Below are 20,338 nucleotides of genomic sequence, written 5' to 3' on the forward strand. Positions count from 1 at the left end.
TCTATTTGGGGCACTTCATTTGCAAGTGGCTTAATTCCCATAAATTCCGTTTGTAGATCTTTCACTTGACCGGACTGCGCCGGACCCCTTCGAGACGCACTTAGCCCACATCTTTGGGTCAGTCCTCCACTTTCCGCGCATTCCACGAGCTCGGACCTCGAAAATTGTCTGCAAATTGCTCATAAATTACATGAAAACCGTCGCAATGCCAAAAGCTGCACCTACACCATCATTATCAGCTTGTAAATAAAAAGACTTTATCAATCGTTAAGCCGCGGGCGCAGACTCGCCATCCGGAGCCCGCGTCCGGGATCCCAGATCTCACCTCATAACATAACATAAAAGTCGTCCGGGAGGGAGGAGATGAGATGAAGATGGAGCGAAGGTGGATGCCCATTCCCATTCCCATTCCCATTCCCATCTTCATTCCAGGGCGCATCCCAGGCTCCGCTGCGGTCAAGTACAAATATTTTTATTTATGATTTTACAGATCAGCATATTGCTCAATAATTTCACCGCACCGGCAACAAAATAACTTTCAAATTACGCCTGCCGAGGATCCTCGCTTAAGTGCGCCAATTTCAAGATTATTATTGCCGGCTGCGTATGCAGATAATCGTGACCCAAAGTGCAGGAGGATGGGGTGCCCATAACTCAGCCGGTTCAGCTGGGAGTTTGGAATGAGCTGGAATGATCCTCGACCAGCCAGGATTATCGCAGTGGATTGAAGCTGGTCAGCCACCGATTTAATTACTCTATTTGGCTAGTTTTTCGGGGTCGAAAGTAGGTTACCTCCGCTAGTTGGCATCTGGATTTTGACGTGGATTTGGATCTGGATGTGGAGTATTTGGGGCAGCTTAATATTTTCCCATAAATTACTCGGGGCCAGGAGAAAATTACTTTAAAATTTATGGCCCCGGCATCTTACACGCTGATTTGGCCCTTTTATTTTCGGCTGGCCGTTTGGTTTCTTTCTCTGGCCATGGAGCATCGAGCATCGAGCACTGGCTGCGAGGATCTGGGAACAGGTCGTGGCGGCGATGCCCCCACCGCAGTGATATCCGCGTTCCGAGGGGGCGGTCCCCTGGAAAGTTCGTACGATTGATGATCGACTGCGAGTCGCAGTTGCCGAGCTCCACTTCACTGGGCTCCCTGGGCTCCGATGACGCCGTCCTGTCACCGCACTGACATCGCCGTTTATGTAATTACCGCCGGCCGCTCAGCGATCACAAAGCTATCCCGATCCAGATCCCTGTCCCAATCCGAATCCCAGTGGATCCGATATGATCGCGATCGCACACACAGCTTTTGGGCTCAGCCCAGCTCAACTCAGCTCAACTTTGGCTTTAGCTTCGCTTCGGACGCAGCTTGTAATTATTTTCTACTTAATCTTCATCACATGTGAAACATGTCGAAAAGTTAAGCGCTCGGCATGAGGCGTTGCCTCCACTCCTCGCTGCACTCGCTCCACTGCCCAGCGTCGCGTCCGGGGATGCACTTCATCGGATTTCACTTGCACTCGGGGCGGGAGTGGAACTTCCTCAGCCATTTCCAATCGCTAATGACTGCAGGAAATGGTCGGCACTGGGAACATCTTTTGTGAAGAATTTACCAAATTTCACGGCTCTCAGCGGGGTGTGAAAAGATAGGTTAAATGTGGGAAGTATCTGCAAGATATGTTTCATTCAATATGAGCTACTCCGCCTCACGTGCAATCTTCACATTTTAAAAGGTGTACGTTGAGATATGTACAATCAGTAAGACTCTCAGATACGCTCGATACGCCGGATAACATCTTTTTTGTGCCCAAAACCCTCGCAATAATTTATTTCGATTTTATGACATTTGGGATGCATAGCTTTTTCTTTATATATGTTTACAAGCTTACAAGCATCCATTGTGCCCCACAAAAAGGTGGCATGTATGGGCATTCGGGGATCACGTAATCGTCTGGCAGTCACCTGGAACTGGAATCCAATCCCATTCGCAGTTCGCCATTCGCCATTCCGTCTGGAGGCGAATCTGTTATCTTCCTGCTGCGCAGAGTGAAAATGAAATGGGCAGTGTGCGTGCAGCGGATCACGCCCCATCTTCTCCTTGACCCGCCAGTGCATCCTTTATATGTATGTACTATATAGCCATGTACATCAGGTGGATTCGCATGCAGATGAAGAGGCGGCGACTTTGGAGAGGGTGGGCCAACCTCTGACCGAATTTCCAGCGATGATTATCGACTGGCGTGCAAATATGCGGAAAGAACGCTCGCGGGGCACTCGCATTCGGCGCGGTCTTGTCTTTTAAATGGAACTAATTAAATTCGGCTCCGAAAGCGTTGAATTTCGTGTGTGAGCCCATAATTGGGGGCTTGTAAAGACCAAGGGAAACGCCCACAAGCAAACCGATTCCACTCTAATATACTGCCCGCCCTCCATGCCCATCTCCATTCCCCGATTTCAGACCCACTTTGCACTGATTGAGTGTCATATAAAGTTGTAAGTGAAGATTATGTTACCAGAATTAATTGCAGCCAAGGTGAAGGTAGTCCAGGCTGGGAAGCCCAGCAGAAAGAGAGACTGCGTCCCCTTGCCAGACCCATTCCCATTCCCATTCCCACTCCAGCTCCCAATCCCCGTCTGCTTCTGGCTGGTCCCTCCGCCTGTCGTTCTGCTGACAGCACGTGCTGAAGTTGTTCTGCCCCTCGAGTCCCCGGAATGGGAATCCCCGCCTGCGGCTGGGCCTGCGGCTGGGCCTGCGAGTTTTCTGTCAGTGTTGTCACGCAGTAATGGCTAAAAAAGAGCCACTAGTGAAGCTGGACTGCATTTCGAACAAGAAGAAAGGTAAACTTGTATGGTAGGAAGACTATTAAATGGGTTTTAAGTATCTTTAAACACAATTTGGCAATAGCATATTCTATATCTTATTCATTAGGTGTTTTATATTCATAAGCCAAGTCAGCATCACTGCCAGTTGGTAATTTTTATAATTTAATTGACAAAGTGACAGGCTTACTCGGAGGAGTGGCTTGCTCCTGGAAACCTTAAAAAAGCAGGCAATGGAGTCGATATTGATTTTGGCCCACACATGCGAGTACTCCAGAGATACGGATACAAGCCATGCTATGGACTTCTCGGCTCGTGTACTTCGCTGAAGTGCCGTTTGGCACCAGGTCGGCTGTTCGGTGTCTCTCGGGGATGGGACGTAAATTGACTTCCAGGAGCAGGAGTCGCAGCAGGACTCGCAGTCGATTGTTTCCTGTTCGGTGCAGGTGTGCGCCCAACTGCGGAGATTTAATGTCATTTTCTGGGGCTGCCTACCGAAACTGCCTGCAAATTGCCAACAAGTTATGAAATTCCACAAATTGTGGTTTGCATGAAGCCGGGCAGAAATGGAAAAGGGAACAGGAAACGAAAGGAAGTCCTGCAGGAAGTCCTGCATTGGGCTTAAAGCTTCGAGGGGCTCACTCGGCCATGTCTTACAGAATCATAATATCCTTGGCGTGCTCTTTTGCCCAGCAATTCAATTTCATTGGCTACGAGCTGCCTTTCTGGTTTCCAAGCTCCATTCTTGGGCTGCTTGGAATTCCGATTGATGCACATTGGATAAATATTCCATAATTCAATGCTGACTAGCAAGCCGAAGAGAAGTTCCTGCTGGCAAGATTTGCACTGCCAGAAAAGACTGGTAACGAATACATCGAAATATAATACTCGAGAAGTCAATTTTCAATATTTTTTGAAAAAAAGATAAGAATAAGTTTGATTGTTTTTTATAGCTATCGTTTCATATCCCTTTTTGGCGCAGTAAACTTTTTTTTTTAAATTGTCAAATTTTTATTACATTGAGATTTCTTTGCGAAAAGCAGCTAAAAGTAAGACTTTTTTTAAAGATTTTTAGTCATAAAATGGCCAAAAAGTGTCACACTAGTAAAATAATCACTGTTTTTTACAGCTAATGAGCTATACTAACTATGCTCATAATTTTTTTTTCGATAGCTTAAAATAAATTTTTTGCCAATTTTTGCATTTTTGGTAAGGGGTTACATCATCATTTTTTGCAAAAATTGGTCAAATTTAAAATTTTCCAAGTTTGAATGCCAATCAATTAGGAATGTTTTTACGAGCATTTTAAGGTATGACACTCCAAATTTGGGTCAATATTCGTGATGATGTGATAAAAAGCTCTTAATTTTCAACCGTTTTTAGGGCTTAGAACTACACGTTTTTCCCCCAGTGTACATATGAGTGTGTGGGCACACAGTGCACATTTCATATGTATTTGCCAACTGCAACTAAACCCAATCAAACAAATATTTGAGATCCGTTTCAGTGTGCAGCTCTGGGCCAATGCCCTTTCTCTTTCGCCCCGCTCGCCCCGTCCCTTTCTATTCGCTATTCAGCAGCCAAAGTTGATTTTATGAATATTTTACGGCATGCAGTAGCCGCAGCAGCAACAAATAGAGTTAAACAAAACGAACAGGAGCCAGGGGAATTAAATTCAATTTTATAACCCACTCCGAGGTGGAAAATTCCGCCATTTAATGGGTCGCCGAGTGGAAAAAGTGAAAAATAAGCGCCGCAGTTTTCCCGCCCCTCCTTTTCTCACTTGCACTCGCCCTGCGCTCTCTAGCTTTCTCCACCTTTCACCGAGTTTAGTTTGAATGTAGCATAACTCCTGGGGAGACCTTGACAAGGGTACCCACCCACAACTCCTACCACCCAAAAAAAAAAAAAGCGGCGGAGTCATCATAATTACGTATGAACGCAATTACGAGGGCTGCGCACTGTGGTCGGGATTTTCCCATCCAGGATTGCAGGTGCACATGTAGTTGATGCAAAAAACAATTACCATATGGGGTCACCCTTTCCCGATTTCGCTGCGAGCTAAGCTCAGTTATGCAATCCTTTTCCCGGACGTCAGCGAAGTTGTTGCAGAAATTGTTTAGATTTTCCTCCGCATGCATTGCGCATACGCCTTTCCTGCATTTTCTTCTGCCAGTCGCTGTTTCGTTTTCTTTTTCCCAGCCCACTTCCTCCTCCAAGCACTTTTTTAGCACCGTCTTGGTTTTATTTTGATAATTCCGTTTTGTTTCGTTGTCTTGCATTCCTGAGTGAAGCGGCAAAAGCGACTGACGGTGGGGCAAAACGCAAAGCGGATTGTGTGGAATATTTGATGGGCGGCTAATGTGTTTGCCACACTGCCGGAAAATCGTACTTTAACTACAGATGATTTTCCTCTTAGAGGTTTGATCAAAACTTGTACAAAATCAAAGGTTGCCAAGTTGATAAGCCTATTAAGGAATATCTTAAAATATATTCAACAATTGTATGGAATTTTAACATATATGACATATTCAAGACATACGTATGTGCAAAAAATACCTGTTACATATGTGATTTTGGTCATATCACAATAAAAAATGGTCCCACCCATAAAATTTTTACTTATTTTTGCAGCTAATTACCTAAACTAACAGCCCAAATCAAATTTCGCCTAATATCGGAAAATTTTTTTTTTTACCAATTTTCGCATTTTTGGTAAGGGGTTACATCATCATTTTATTCAAAAATTGGTCAAATTTGAAAATTTTCAAAATTGAATGCCAATCAATTAGGAATGTTTTTAAGAGCATTTTAAGGTATGCCACTCGATATTTGGACCCATATATCCCCAGATATTGACAAAACGTACGTTATATATAGGTATTTTTGAACCGCCAAGCAGAATAATGCAAAATCCTATGGTTATTAGATATGTTTTTTTAAATAGTTAGTTTTGTGGTATCCTTTTACTTGAGAGATAGAAGTTTCAATATCTTGAGGTTTGGTGTGAGAGAAAGCGAGGGTGCTGAAGTGTGAGGGATTCATTCAAGTGGCTTTTAATCACCATTGTATCTGGAAGGTTCCCTGCTCCTGCTTCACTTAATCCCCATAAACCCGGAGTAACCTCAGCAATAGAGGCAACTAAAGGAAGACAAGGGGCTCTAAACAAAGGCAAAAGCGGAACAGAAGAAAAAAACCCAAAAAAAGAACTGGGAACAAGCGCGTGCCTCACTGGGGATCTCCTTTTCGTACTCCCTTCGAGAGTCTGGCCATCGGGGTGAGCACAAGGAGGGGGAGGATTGAAGGATGCGGGGGACTTAGTCATAACAGCAACAACAACGAGCTGGCAAGATGATGAGAAACTCGAGCGTCAAGCAGGCAGAAGCTTTAAGCCGCTAAATTGTATCGGATTACAGAAAATTCCGAGCCACGAAGCTGAAATTCCTTGCCCGCAGGCGGGCAATCCTCCCCAGCAGGCTGCTCCACCTCTTGAGTCCCGAAACCCCTGCACCTAAACCGCTCAGTGGCGTAGATGAGTTCGCATATTCAGGATATCAGATCCACCTGATCCCTCGCTCGATCGAAACTACAAGAAACCATCAGACTATACAACTTTCTTATTCTCTAATCCCCCTTTGGAATCGCCCTGGCTACGCCCCTGTGCCCGACCCCTTCGCTCGCAGTGCATTTGGCAATACCAAGTTGGTATGTTAATGAAGGTGCTTCAGCCTAGGAAGCAGGGGCGGCAAAAATGGGGAATTGGGGAAGGGGTGTGGGTGTGGGTGTTGTGGGTGTCGTCCTCGACAACTAAAAAATGGCTGGAGGGCGAGCTGCATAGAAACGGATCAGGGAGAGAAGGAAAGATGACACACAAGTGCAGGCCCGCTGAACCCGTGAACTCCGAGTGACGTGGGGAAACCCAGCGACGGAGACCAAGGGTTAGTTGTAGTTGGAGTTATGGAAACCAGCGAGTCTTAACACAGTTTCCACGACACGAACATTTGAACATTTAAGCAGAGACAATCGATGGCCACGGATGATCGAAAGACTGGCCAAAAACAGAGAGAGCCGAAGAGAGACCGAACGCGAAATGGCAGACAATTTGCCTAATTCGCGTTCTGAACCCTACAGAGCCCCCGCTCAACTCCATCCCCCCGCTGGGAACAGGATGAGCCGCATTCCCTTTCCCGTTTTCAGGGGCAGCGCACAAAAATTGCTGCGGTTTTTGGGGCCTCGGCTTAGGCAACTGCAATTATTGTTTGCGGCTTTTCAATTGCCTCGCCCGCCTCCCAGCCAACCGGTCCTCCTGCCCCCAACGATATCCGAAATTCTCTCGAGACCCCATCGAATTCCTCCCCCACCCTTCCCTCCGTACCATTCGCGTTTGGGTTCGCGTTGTGGAGCCTCGCAGTCAGTCATCATAAGGTGAGAATATAATAGCACACTCGTGAGATGCGTGACTGCAATTGCCTTTACGCCCGAAACTGGCTGGCCACCATGGGTTAAGACGGAGCTTTTTGGCATAAATTAGACAAAAAAGTTAAAAACTATAATATTATTATGTGTAAAGAAAACACTAATTGCTTTTGGGACTACCTTTTTTTACAATCTCTTTTCCGTAAGCGCAAAAGTTGCATACTTTTTGACACTTTCATTAATAATAATGAATAAATTTGATTTATTTTTTGCGTTTAAAGTATCCATGGTGTCCACGGTTTCCCACTGATCTTGCTTTCTGGCCCGGCTGATAAGCATCCCAAACAAACAAACAGTAATGCACGATTTGGGCTCGGATCTGCTGAGGCCTGGCTGCATTTTGCTCTTTGATTGAGCAGCGCTTGCTTGCCTTTAGCTAATTGAGCTTTATAGTGGAAGGTGGGTCGGGAAATGGGAACTCTGCGATTCTCGGGGATTCTGGGGGATTCTCTGGTACTCTCCGATTCTCCAGCTGTGAGAATCTGCGACCGCAGACGAGCTGCTGGACACCGACTTCCTGTTCTATGGCTCTCTGGTCGGGGGTGTCGGTCTGCACATTTAATTAAAAATGAAAAGTTGTTGTCAAGAAAAGCATTTTGCGGAAAATTAAAAGTTTTCCCTTTTACTTTCGCTGGGGAAAGAGTCACATGTGAGCAGCAGACTTTGCACTTTCGGCTTTTCAAGCTGTCTCTGTGGGGTTTTGTTAGGTTTTTTCAAAAGGCTGGGAATGCTTTTAACTTTCATTACGCTTTTGGTTCTTTGTATGACATAATTGAAATATATATTTAATTCGAGACAGCTGCAGCACAATAGTTTGATAACTTTATTATATCACTAGAAATTCACTGCATCAATTAGCAATAAGCTGCAATAAAGTCGGCCTTTATGACTTTGAAACTGCGTATTATGTCATTGCATTTTATGTGCAGAGCCCCTTAATTCCAGCATAATATTCCCTCTGCCGCAGTTCAAAGTTCAACTTCATGAAACTTTCCCCTTTTTCGGTTTTTGCCTTGTCAACTTTGGCTCACAATCCTCGAAAACTGCACACAAAAAGGCGACAACATCGGAGTCATAAAATCAAAATAAGAACTTTTTGTTCACGACGCGGCGAGAAAAGGGGAAAAATCTGGAATATTAAAGTCGAGTCTATTAAACTTTTTCCTTATTGGCGCACATGAGCGAACTTTGGCCATGTATAAAACATATGATTTTTGCTTGATGCTCCCGCGGGCTAATTTATGTGTAGAACAAATGGCTGGCAAACAAAGCGGCCAGAGGGGTGGAAAGTGGGGGCATCCTGCCAGTCTTGGCAGAGCTGTTGTCTCGGTGTCCTGGCAGGATGCGGCTGCTCCCGTTGCCGCTCTAATAAAATAAACCTTCAGCCAGCAACTTGCCTGCGGGCTGTAAATTTGAGCGCCCCGTGCAGACATAAATTGTGTGTTAAATACATTTTATGCGCTCGCCGAGGAGCTGCCCTTCCTTTCCTTCGCATCCTCCTTTTGCTTGAAGGCAGTGAGCCTGCAGACGCAATCAAGGTCGGCGCCACCCACTGACCCACCGCCCACTCCATCCACACTCCACCCAATCCCCGCCCCCTGTCGACGTTTCTCCGGGCAACGTTATGATGTATGGCCGGAGTCACTTGCAGAGTTGCCTTTGCCGCGTACAACGCGTCGTATGCGTATTATTAACGCACGTAAGTCGCCTGGCAGCCCCTTGCCGCCTGGAAACGCGCTCCACCTGCCACCTCCGCATGCTTGGTGGTAATCCTTTGGCTGCTCCTTTTGTTGTTGCCAGGGCACCAGCTGAGCATACACATGTTTGTGTCACATTTGGACTACGCTTTCTTGACGAAAGTCCCTCCTCATTTCACCCAGCAGACTTCTCCTGTTTGTCTGCTCGTTTGGGCCCCTCAGCTTGGCATTTCCTTTGTATATTATAAAGAAATTTGTTCTGACTTGCTGTTGCTGCTACTCCTTTTGTGGGCCTCATGTTGTTCTTGTTGGCCTGGCTTACACAGAAAATTGAGAAACAACGCAAGCAATTTTCCCTGGATTCCCCCAATATCAAAAGCGAAATTGTTTATTAAGTTCGATTTTATTGTCTGTCATTTGTTTATTGCCTAAACTAAGAATACTCAATAGCTAAACGTAAAGTTCTAAAGTAAAAAAGCATTCTCTTAAAACGATTTAAGCCTGCTTATGATTAGGTAATCTTTCTAGGACTATATCCTCCCCAATTTCTGGCAGTGCACTGGGCGTGGCATCTGTGGTAGCTTCCCGGCGGGACTGCTTCCTTAGCATACTTTCTGGGCATTCCTTGGGTCTGGTTCCCTTGGCCTGGCCGAGCCGGAAATGCTTTTAGTCACTGCTCGGGCTGGAAGTTGTTTGCATTTGTCCCGGTTTCGGGTCCTCTTTTTGGTCCTAGCTGGCTGCTCCTGGCTGCTTCACGCCTCGTTCCCGCAGCGCCGCTTAAATTCCATTTTAATTTGTTGTGCTTCGTTTTAATTCTCATGTTTTGCTCCATCGTTTTTATTTTTGAACATTTTTTCACTGGTGAGCCGCTGAAGAGCGCTTAATTACCAGCATTTCTATGGATGCTGGCGGGGCATATTCCTGTATTCCTGGATGCCTGTATTCCTGGATGCCCGGATTCCTGGGATCCTTGATTTCAGGGCAGGGGGCAGGGGCAGGGGGTGAACGAGTGCCCTTTTGAGTGGGCCAGGAGCTGTTGAAATGATTTTCGTTAATTTCGTCAGGAGCAGCGGCTACAGTTGCCTGATTTTGATTCACTTAACTCCATTTGATTTCGTTTCATTTCGTTTCCCGAGGAAATGGAAACCGATTGCAGAGCTGCCGTTTTGTGGCCAGCTTTTCAATTTATAAACTGTCCATTTCCTTCTTTTGGCCCGGCTCTTTATGCTGCCCCACAATGTTCTTTAATGGCTGCACTTTAATTTGAAGGAATATTATTTTGTGCTTAAATCATTTGTTATATTCACAAAAATTTCGTTTGTTATTGTTATCTTACAATCAATTTATTATTCTGGTTCCCTGGCTTCTTTGAGCCAATATGAAAGACTAATGTTTGTCCAATTAAAATATTGCATTCAATTTCGTTAATTATTTCTGGCCCCGCATATATTTCTGCCTGTTACAATCAACAACATGCGGAAATGGGTGAAAAGCCTGCTGGAAACCAGATGCAATTGAACACAATAAAATAGTTTTTAGTTGGTTAAACACAAGCCACCGAATGCTTCATGTTCTGTGGTCAAAAACATTCAATGCATTCCATTGTCTGGATGTGCAAATCTCTTTAAATTCTTTTCGGAAATAATTTTAATTGATTTAAAATCAAATATGCGTGTGCTATATTAAAAATTCATGGCGTAGACCGTTTGCACTTCTGGATTTTGTTTGCAGCCGTAGCTGAAATAATTCCATTTCAACTTTTCTACTGCTTAGTATTTATATGGGGCTGTGTTTTTGGGGAGTGACCATCATTTGCATAATCCGCTTATCCTCTAATCAGTTAAGTAAATTATACATATTCATGTATCTATGTACGTATGAGTGTACATACATAGCTATCCATTACAGGCGAGTGAATCATTCGAGTGGAGCACTTTGATGTCGTCGCGAATACTCTTTGCCATTCAGGGGAATCGGAATCAATTGAATGCCCTCAAAGCGCTCTTTACAATCCGCAACTACTTAAGCCCGCTTTGTAAGCCGTGCCCCCAAAGCCCCCTTTCCCCCTCAGCCGAGCCATTCTCTTTAGCTCCCAAATAACAAAGACAACATCGAAATAATCGCTCCAAGTAGTCGGACGGGGGGGAGTAGTCGGTATCGGAATCGGGCTTGGCATTAGAGACAGATGCCTTTGTGTCACTGCAATTGACAAAATAATCACTGCTACATGGCTGCTTGCAGCTACAACAAAATGAGACAACAAGCTGCTGCTGGCCACAGTAACAACAGCAGAAACACACATATTTCCCGCCTAAAATGAAAAAACAGCAGCAGCAAAAACCAGATGAAAATATGGGATTCAAAATGACGAAGCTTGGATACTCTTCATTAATTACAATCCATGTGTAATAACTAATAGATAACCTTACCAAACAAACTAGATACTAAGTATTAACATTCTTTAATACAATATATATTTAAAGATCATCCATATCTATTCAAGTCTAAATCTAGAGATTCTAAGCAAGCATCTTGAGCACCTCTAGCTTTTGTTGTAAGAAGACTTCATACTTAATTACCTAACCCTACTTTCTTTGAAAGAATCTGGATTACATCATTTATACATCAATTAAAGAGTTAAGCTCCATACTTAAAGCGTATTGAAACAACTAGAAATATGAAGTCAGCGCTTAGCAACATTTTCTCATGTGCTGTGCACATTTGTTGCTGATGTTGCCTATGCTGCTGATGTTGCCTATGCTGCTGATGTTGCTGGCAACATGTGGAGCCGAACCCGAAGCTGGGCTTTGTTGTTGCTCCATGGGGATCGACTTCGGCAAGTGCTTCGGCTCGCAGATTTTCCGTGCGATTTTCAACAGTTTGCAAAAACCTTTTTCGCGCGGCTCATTCTGCAGCCGCCGTCCGTTGGTTTCGGTTGCTGTGCGCCCTGTCGAGCGGAAGTGTCGAGAGTCGCCGGCGAAAGCGGGCCAGAAAGCCCAGCTTCTATAGCCATACAGCTATATAGCTATATAGAAGTCCGATCCCGAAGCCCAGCAGTTCGTTGAACCTCCGAACGGAGGAGTAGCGCACCACGCGACAAAAAGGCGCCAGTGAGAGTAAACTAAAGGTGGCAGCAAAGCCACATAGCAGAAACGTGCAACAAATAAACACAGAACATAACGCATTTGTATTTTTTACCGCAAGAGCCCATGTGTGTGCGCGTGTGTGTGTGAGGGCGGAAGTCGTTCCAGCGCCATTGTTGAAAACCCCCCAAAAAGGAAAGGCGAGGAAAACAAACCGTGGCCGGAAACCGGAAGTGTGTTATTAGTGGCGCCTCACATTTATTTACTCGAATTGAAATGCACTCCACACTTTGTGAACTAGTTGCAAAGTGAAGTAAACTAACAAAGGCCCGAGAAAATCATATTAATTAAAATTTATGCCAAAGTTTCGGTAATTTGCGTGTGTGTGCGTGTGTCCGTGTGTTTCTGTGGTTGTGCTCTGTGTCTGTGTGCCAAAGTTTTAATTGAAGAAAACTTATCGCCGCATAAATGTTCGTTGCGCTATGCTAATTGAAATATAACGCAACTGTTGCAAGAGAAGAGCGAAAGAGGACGCGGATTACAAAGGGATAAAGGAATAAAGGAATTAAAGGACGAGGAAGGACTTGACAAGCCACAGACTGTTGAGGAAGGTTAGTTAATTGAATTGTGCTAACAGGATAACTTGCAAATTATGAGGCTACAGTTGAAGTGGGAAAAACATGCTTCAATAAATATTATCACGTCCTGCACCACATTTTCTACCAGAAGCCTCTCTATTTGTTAAAGTATCCCTATTATTTAAGGTCGCCAATCAAAAGTCAAAGGAATATTTTCTTAGTTAAGATGGGTAAAAGATGGCCGCAAGCTAACTTTATCGCCATTAATCAAGTCAGCCCATCAAATTCGTATTTATCAACCCGTTTATTTGCGTGCCATTCGAACTTTTCACAAGTGTTATGAAAAACTTTTTTAATATCCTCTATCTTTTGCGCGATGAAACTTTTCGTTTGCGGGCGAGCGACCGCCTATCAAATTCAATAATCACTTAAAACCCATAAATATTTGGCTGGCCCTCTGACAGTAAAAACGCAATGCCACCACTTTTCCACTGGCTGTCAATGTCACTTCAATGATTAAAACTTCAGCGCAAATAAAACGGGCGAAAGGATAACGGACGAGGGCGATGCTGCCTTTGGGTCGAGGCAGCCCAATCATCCACCGACGCACCGGGTTCCCAACCATACCATCTGAAACCATTCCAACCTGGTTCGGTTTCCCTTTTTTTAATGAAAACATAAACATCTCTTTACCCCAAGTTACTCTGCAATTTGCTTTTCGCCCTGCCCTGCGATGCTGTTCCTGTTTCAGATCCTTTGTTTTCTTTCGGTCGTTTCTCGTAATAAATTTTTAATTTTGCTTAATTGAAAATGGCCCCGCCTTGCGAGGAGCACACAGAGAAATATTGATTTAATGCTGCGTTTTGCTACGAAATTGGTTTGACTTCTCCGTTTATGAACATAAGTTCAGGGTTCACTAAATACATGTTCATATCGTAGGAAGTTCTCACCCGAACCTTAAAGCGATCCCAAGTTTCTCCCTGTGCAACCATGAAACGTAGAATAAAAAAGCAAATAAAGAATGTATCGCTGCTCGAACCCAAAGGGAATTATTATTGGAAAGAAGCAGTGCAGCGAGTGGAGTTCCCACACTCCGCATTCCGGTATTCCCGCATTAGCTGACGGGTCGAGCGGAGATGCCTCTTAAGCTGCCATTGTCTGGCGGACGCACGTGCTCCGTCTGATTCTGATTCTCCGGGGGATCTCCGGCTGCCACTGGGAATGGGACACGCTCAACTGTCGCCCCGACCACTTGAGCACTCCACTCGAGTACGGGGGCAAGGTGCTAAAAGCTGTTCACATATTTATATAGCTGGCTGTACCATATATGGGCAAACATTTAGACAAACAACAGCATACTCAGTGGGGTTTTCTGGCGGGGATGGCGCGGGCGGATGGGGAGGTGAGAATGGCTACTGGTGCTTTAAATGGGTCACATTCTTCTCGTTGCACGTTGCCCCATGAATGGCGTTCATTTTGTGGCGCCAAGGCGTTGCAAGCTGCTGGAAAAACAGACGGCACAAAAGTAGCTCTCTCCGGAGTCCAAAGGCCCTCTGAAGAGGCTTCCCCCGTGCACTGAGAGAAAAACAATGCCTGGGCCAAAAAGAAAAGAGCTTACATTGTGAGCTTTAGCACCAATACTGATCTGATTAAGCTACTTCACGTGAATAAAATGTAATAATATATATTTATTTTTCATATTCACAATAAGAACTCATTTTCTCGCTGTGCACCACTTATGACCACCTCCTGCCTCGACAGGCTCGTTAACACATTTCCCAGCAGCTTATTTATTGCATATCAAGTGACACCTCAATCCCAGGCCAGATTTGGAGAGAACAGGGCTAACTGCTGTGGGCCATGTGAGCTGCTCGGGACTCCGGGATCCGGAATCCACAGCAAGCCAAATGACGTCGTCAACGTCGCTTCAGAAATGTTTTGGCATAAATTAAACAAGGGCGGCGCACTCTCCACTGCACTCCTGCATTGTCCAGCTGGAGGAGGGGTCGGATACATGGGGTTCCATGGGGGATCCTGGTCCAGTCCGGTCTGTTTGCCTTCCATTTTGTCACACATTGGGGCTCAAAGAGCAACGCCAATTTGTCTGAAATGTTTTGAATTCTAAGCGCGCACGAGGACTGGCGATGATGGCCAGATCTTGATGGCACTGGCATGCGGATGTGATGAATGTGGGATGTTGGGCTGCTTGGCTGCTGCAGCTCTTTGTGTAGCCTGCCATATTTGCCTAGTGGAGCGTGGTCCTCGCTGAGTGTTGTATTGCAGGTGGAGGATCCTGCTCCCTGGGCCCCTTTGCTCCGGGCTATTTGATTTTTCCATTTTCCCACTCCCACTTCTACTCCCACTCCCCCAAATCCCACTTCCACTACCCAGCGGGAGTCAATCAATTCGGATGTGGCCTCCCCGGCTGAGGGCTCCGTGTGAATTATGTGGCGATAAACTTGGCCAGGATGGTGCAACTTGTTACCCATATTGTGTGGCAGCACCTGAAACCGAAACACCTGCTGCAGATGCCACAGCCTGGCAAAGGCTCACACGTTGATCTTATCGCCGCTGCACTGCACACACCCAAAATGCCAGAGTTCGACCCAAAAAAGCTGAATAAACGGCGAAGCAGCTCAGCCAGAAGAATCTGCGGCAGCACAGCAGGGGATCTGACAATAGGAGCGGCTCTATGAGCACTTGATACCATAAATTGCATAACATAGAGCTTCTAAAGTTGCTCGGAACATGGCCAGACTAGATAAGCTTTCAAATTGATCTATATATTAATCAAGGTGATTATATTTTGATCAATATTCACTTTTTGTGATTGCTATTTTTCTGCCCTCCACTGTGGTGGCTGCCGTGCTACGTACCCTCGCCTGCAACTGCAACTGCATCTGGCGAGCCGATCCAGGTCCGGGCTTATCTCACTGACCATGATGATGATGCTGCCTTGGCCTTGGGCGTCGTCTCCTGCCCCCCTGCTCCTTTGGCCTCCTGCCCCTCTTGGGGTTTCTGTTTTTGTCGTCCATTCGTTGCCATTACCCCTAGCACCATTTATTTACATTCATTCCTTATTATTTTCGTGTGCCTTCGGATCCGGGGTCTTGGGAGTTTGGAGTTTGCAGCTTGGAGTTGGGAGTTGGCCAAGTCAAGGGCCGCTGCTCGCCTCATTGTCTGGCCGCGATGGCCAACTCTGGAGCCTGCTTTCTGCATGCTCATAGAGTCGAGGGAACTGCCCGCTAATTTCGCCTTTTCACAGATCCCCCTTCCTGGCACCTTCCTCGTTCGGACTCCTCCTCCTCCTCCGATCACCTCCGCTCCTTTTGCATCCCGAGCTGCGACTTTGGGGCCAGCCTGTGTGGGTTGTGGCTCAGGCGAATTCCTTCGCCTGAACATCTTCAGATGCTGGAGGAGTTCATTGGCGAGTGCGATTCATAGGTACATATAACAACTGGATTAACAATCCACATACCTAAAAGATCTAAATCAAATACATATGATAATATATAGACTATGTACAGACTATATTGCATAAAACTTTCGGATTTTCATTCAAACGTGTTCAAATAGTTGGCAATACTTTAGGGTATTCCCCAGTCGACTTGATCTTGCTCAGCCCCACCAACGGAGATGCTAAAAATCGAGAAGTGGAAGTGGGAGGCTCATGAAAAATTGAGCAAGTGCCGCACTTGCAATTTCAACAGCTCATCTGCCGCTGCGCAAAACAATTTCGTGGCCCAGCAGCAACTTCGGTCTCATTTTCAGCCATAAACTTATCTCCTTCGGATTGGAATAGTTCTGGACTTGTGTTCCCTGCCCATTTGAACTGGCAAGCAACATACTTGAATATTAGCTTTCTTTCAAATGAGAAAACAGCAGAACTTTTCAATCTGCAAAAGGGGATTGTACTTTCAGGTGTTGGGTATTTATGAATAAAAACCAGAAGGGCAAAGAAATTGAGATGGATTTGTAAGAGATTAGTTTGCCCTTCATTATACCTTAGTACAACCCATTTATTTTTATTACGCTCAATTAGTTACCCATCTTACCTAAATACTTACTGCAACTTTAATTTTAAGCTGATGTGTTCATCCATAATATTTTAATTGATTCTGAATTTCACATTCACCTCGCTTGTAAGCTAGTAATTTGCGGGCAAGAACTCCATTTCGCAGCTCGAAAATCAATTCAAATCAGTGGGGTATTTTTGTCTGTCAACGACAAAAACCTTCAATCAAATTGGAGTATGCCAAAAATCCGAGCCATGCGTCGGGCAATTCAATTACAAAGCCCAGCAGGAGATGTACATACGAAGGGATCTGCCCCTTCCCAGCTCCTGCGGCCCACTCCTCCATTCAACTGGCATGTCAATGACCAGGTAGGACTCATCGCTCACCTGGCGACATGTCAATGGGGCTGGGAAATGGGGCGGCAACAAAGTTCCGAAGATAAAGCTCTTGCCATGAATATGCAGCTGATGTGCACTTGCGCCCGGAGAAGGCAGTTCCCTTTTCCACCCAGTTTTCCACCCAGTTTTCCACCCTTTTCCGCCCGCTTTCCACTGCTTTCCACCGCTTTCCACCGATTTAGCCTTAAGCTGCTGCTGCTGCTACTCACTTTCCTCACAGACGACAGTCTTTTGCACTCGCCCATGCATTTTTCCATCGAACAAAAACATTGAAAAGAGAGTCATAGATTTCCGTTTGTGCGCCTCGGAAACAATGGCATTTTCATGTTGCACGTAAAACGAGCCAAATAAACCCGGATAAGCGGGAAGGGGAGGTGGAGGGGGAAGGGACCGGGACCGGGGTCGGAGAGATAGCACTGGCACAATATAACTTAAGTGCAATTCCATTTTTACCGATATTCCTGCCACTGGCGCCTTTTAAGTGAAGTGAACCAAACACAAATCACACAAATCGCAGCGATAATAGCAAAGGAACGCAAAGTGCCCCAGGATATTATGGTAGATAGTAGAAATAGAACCAGCTGATCGACGGTTGGACATTTCCGGCAGAGATTGGGCAGGTTACCTTTGTCCAGGGCTAGTATAAATAGCCGGAGTAAATTCTAAATTGGCACAGTTCAACTGAAACCCTCATCATGGTAAGTCAACCGAGAGAGGGAGTCCTTGGGTAGTACAATAGTTAAGTATTGGCCTTCCAATTTCTCCACTAGCATTCTCTACGACTCCTGGTTCTTCTTGGTGTTCTGATGGCCACTCAGGGCAGGGTCTTAGATCAGGACAAGGCCCCGGAGGTTGTCGCTTCACCTCAAGAAACCAAACCCGTGGAGGTCAAGCAGGATGTTGCCAACGAAATACTGGAAACCCAGCCGCAACTGGCGGTTGGTGGCGCTGTCATCTCCCAAGGCCAATCTTCTGCAGCTATCGATCAAGTTGGAGTGAAGGAGGATCAAGATCAAGAGTTCGCCACCTCCACAAATTCAGATGTCCAGGAAAGCCAACCCCAAGTGGCTTCCGTCGTAGAAGTAACTAAAGAAAATCAGGAAGCACATGCCCCTTTGAGCAAGGTCGTCAGTAGCCCAGTGGCCCCAGCTATAGCCCAGGAAAAGCAGTCCACTTCCAATGAGATACCCAAGGATCAGGAGCCGCGCAAAGAAGAAGTTATAACCCAGAACCATCCCGACGTCCAAGGTCGCGATAATAAGATCCAGTTGGTGTACGAGCAGCCTGGTCAAAACCAAAACCAGATTCCACAGATAAGCATTCAAGACCTGGAGAAGATCTTCAAGTATCAGGGAGTGCAAGTGGTCAACGGATCTCAATCATTGTACCAGTATCCTAGCACCTACAACAAGTACCCATCTTACCCGAAGGTGGAATACGTTTCTGTGGTGAACACATCGGATGCCAATGTGACCCAGCACATCCACAACCACACGCACTACTATCCCAACCAGAAGAAGCCCGGATTTCCCTTCCCCTTCCTGCCCAATCCCTTCGAGAAACAGGAACCCGTTTATGTTAACCTGAATCAAACTACGAGCTCCACAGGCAACGTGACTTACCACACCCACATCCACGAGGAGACCAAGCCGTTCCCCTTCCTGCCCAATCCCTTCACGGACTTCCCCAAGGTAGTGGGCCTCAGCTTGGTGCTCCTCCCGAATCCATTCTATGTAAACAAGAACCACAACGTGAACCAGTCTCAGGTCGTGAGCCTGCCTGCTGGATACCAGGGGAACGGGGAGTACCAGTACTTTGGAAAGTTCCGTGCTCTTTCCGAGGAAACCCAGAACCAGCAGCAAAAGCAGCAATCGCAGCAGCAGCAGGCTCAGAAGCCCAATTTCTACCTGATCCCCAATCCACTGTCCAGTCAGGCATCCGGTGATGGTCAAAAGGTAGATGCCAATGTCGTGCTTCCCATAAATCTGGCTGCTCTCCCACTTCTGGTTCCGGCTCCAGAGCTGACCCAGGGTAAAGCTTCGCCCTCGGGCAGCATCAGTTTCCAGGATCTGATTAAGGCCACCAATGTCCATGTGAGCCAGCCCATCAAGCTACAGGCCAACAATGGCTTCACTCAAGTTCAGAAGGAGCAGGCTGCCATCCAGCAGCTGATCCTCAGCCATCTCAGCGAGCAGCAGAAGCTGTTCCAGAAGCAATCCGTTGCGGGCGGAAAGCGCTCCCAGTCCGCACAGCCCGTTGTCCAACTCCAGGAGGAGGAGGAGAGCTCCGTTCTGTTTGCCGTGGAGATCCCCAAGCCCATCTATCGCTTCTTCAAGGGCATCTTTGGAGGTTTCTCCAACTGAGTGGCTAACTATAGTGATCAATACCGAAAGAACAACAAAGAACCGAGGAGGAAACTAAGGCAGATACTTGTAGTTATTCATTAGAAACCCAAATAAAGTTAAGTGCAAGCCCAACTAGAAGTTGTTTGATATTGCGTAGTATCCAAACTACTGTACTTTCAAAGTTGCCATATTTAAACGAAGTTAAAGCACAAAATTCACCCCAAACTGAATTCTGCAAACTTCCCAACTAGCTGGATCCCCAGAGTCTTGTTACTCCCACACATTAACAGACTCTCCCAACTCAATTCAAAGAAACTCGTGCAAACATGATAAATGTGTGTATTTAGGAATCATTACCCGACTTTCCACCCATGGACACGGATACCGCTGGAGGGAGGAAGGGCGCTCACATTCGTCATTCCACATTGGGTTATCAAGCCGAGATGGATATAATCAAACTGTGAGAACAGACTCCCCGCACACACAGAAGCGGATGCGGAGGCCATTATGCTGAATATATTCCAGCGAAATGCATTCATGAATGCTCACCTTTTGCCAACCCTTCGGCTGCAGTACTTTCGCCCGCTCTGGAGCCGAAGGTTGCCCAGGATGTCCAGGATGCAGATGCTCAGCACAGACATTCGTACCCGGGCACATGCTGCCTTCTGCCGTTTGCCATTTTAATGAATACATAATTAGTCTTTTTGCCAAGCTCTCCCAATCCACCGCCCACTCATCCACCTCCGCCTTCTACTCGTGGCTTCTTTTGCTGATGCCACTGCAGCACCTGTTCAAATCATTTCTCATCTGAGTTTAATGTCCATGCAGCAACACGTTCCTTTTCGACCCCTCAGAGGTACACTGAAAGCAAAAGTTGGGGAAGAGCTGAAACAATATAATTGGAATGAGATTTACTTCCCCACCAG

The 20,338-nt window shown here is 46.0% G+C and overlaps 2 protein-coding genes across 2 annotated transcripts in view; both read left to right on the forward strand.

Annotated features, from left to right (window-relative positions):
- LOC6610384 overlaps positions 1 to 20,338 on the forward strand; it is a 40,753-nt gene that overhangs the window by 2,054 nt on the left and 18,361 nt on the right. The gene's annotated exons all lie outside the window — the stretch shown is intronic.
- Positions 17,658 to 19,532, forward strand: LOC6610380. Its single transcript, XM_002034926.2, has 2 exons — positions 17,658 to 17,765; positions 17,838 to 19,532. The coding sequence occupies exons 1-2, from the start codon at positions 17,763 to 17,765 to the stop codon at positions 19,428 to 19,430; spliced, it is 1,596 nt and encodes a 531-aa protein (XP_002034962.1). The 5' UTR covers positions 17,658 to 17,762; the 3' UTR covers positions 19,431 to 19,532.

Source organism: Drosophila sechellia, chromosome 3L, assembly GCF_004382195.2.
Source record: "Drosophila sechellia strain sech25 chromosome 3L, ASM438219v1, whole genome shotgun sequence".
Lineage (NCBI taxonomy): Eukaryota > Metazoa > Arthropoda > Insecta > Diptera > Drosophilidae > Drosophila > Drosophila sechellia.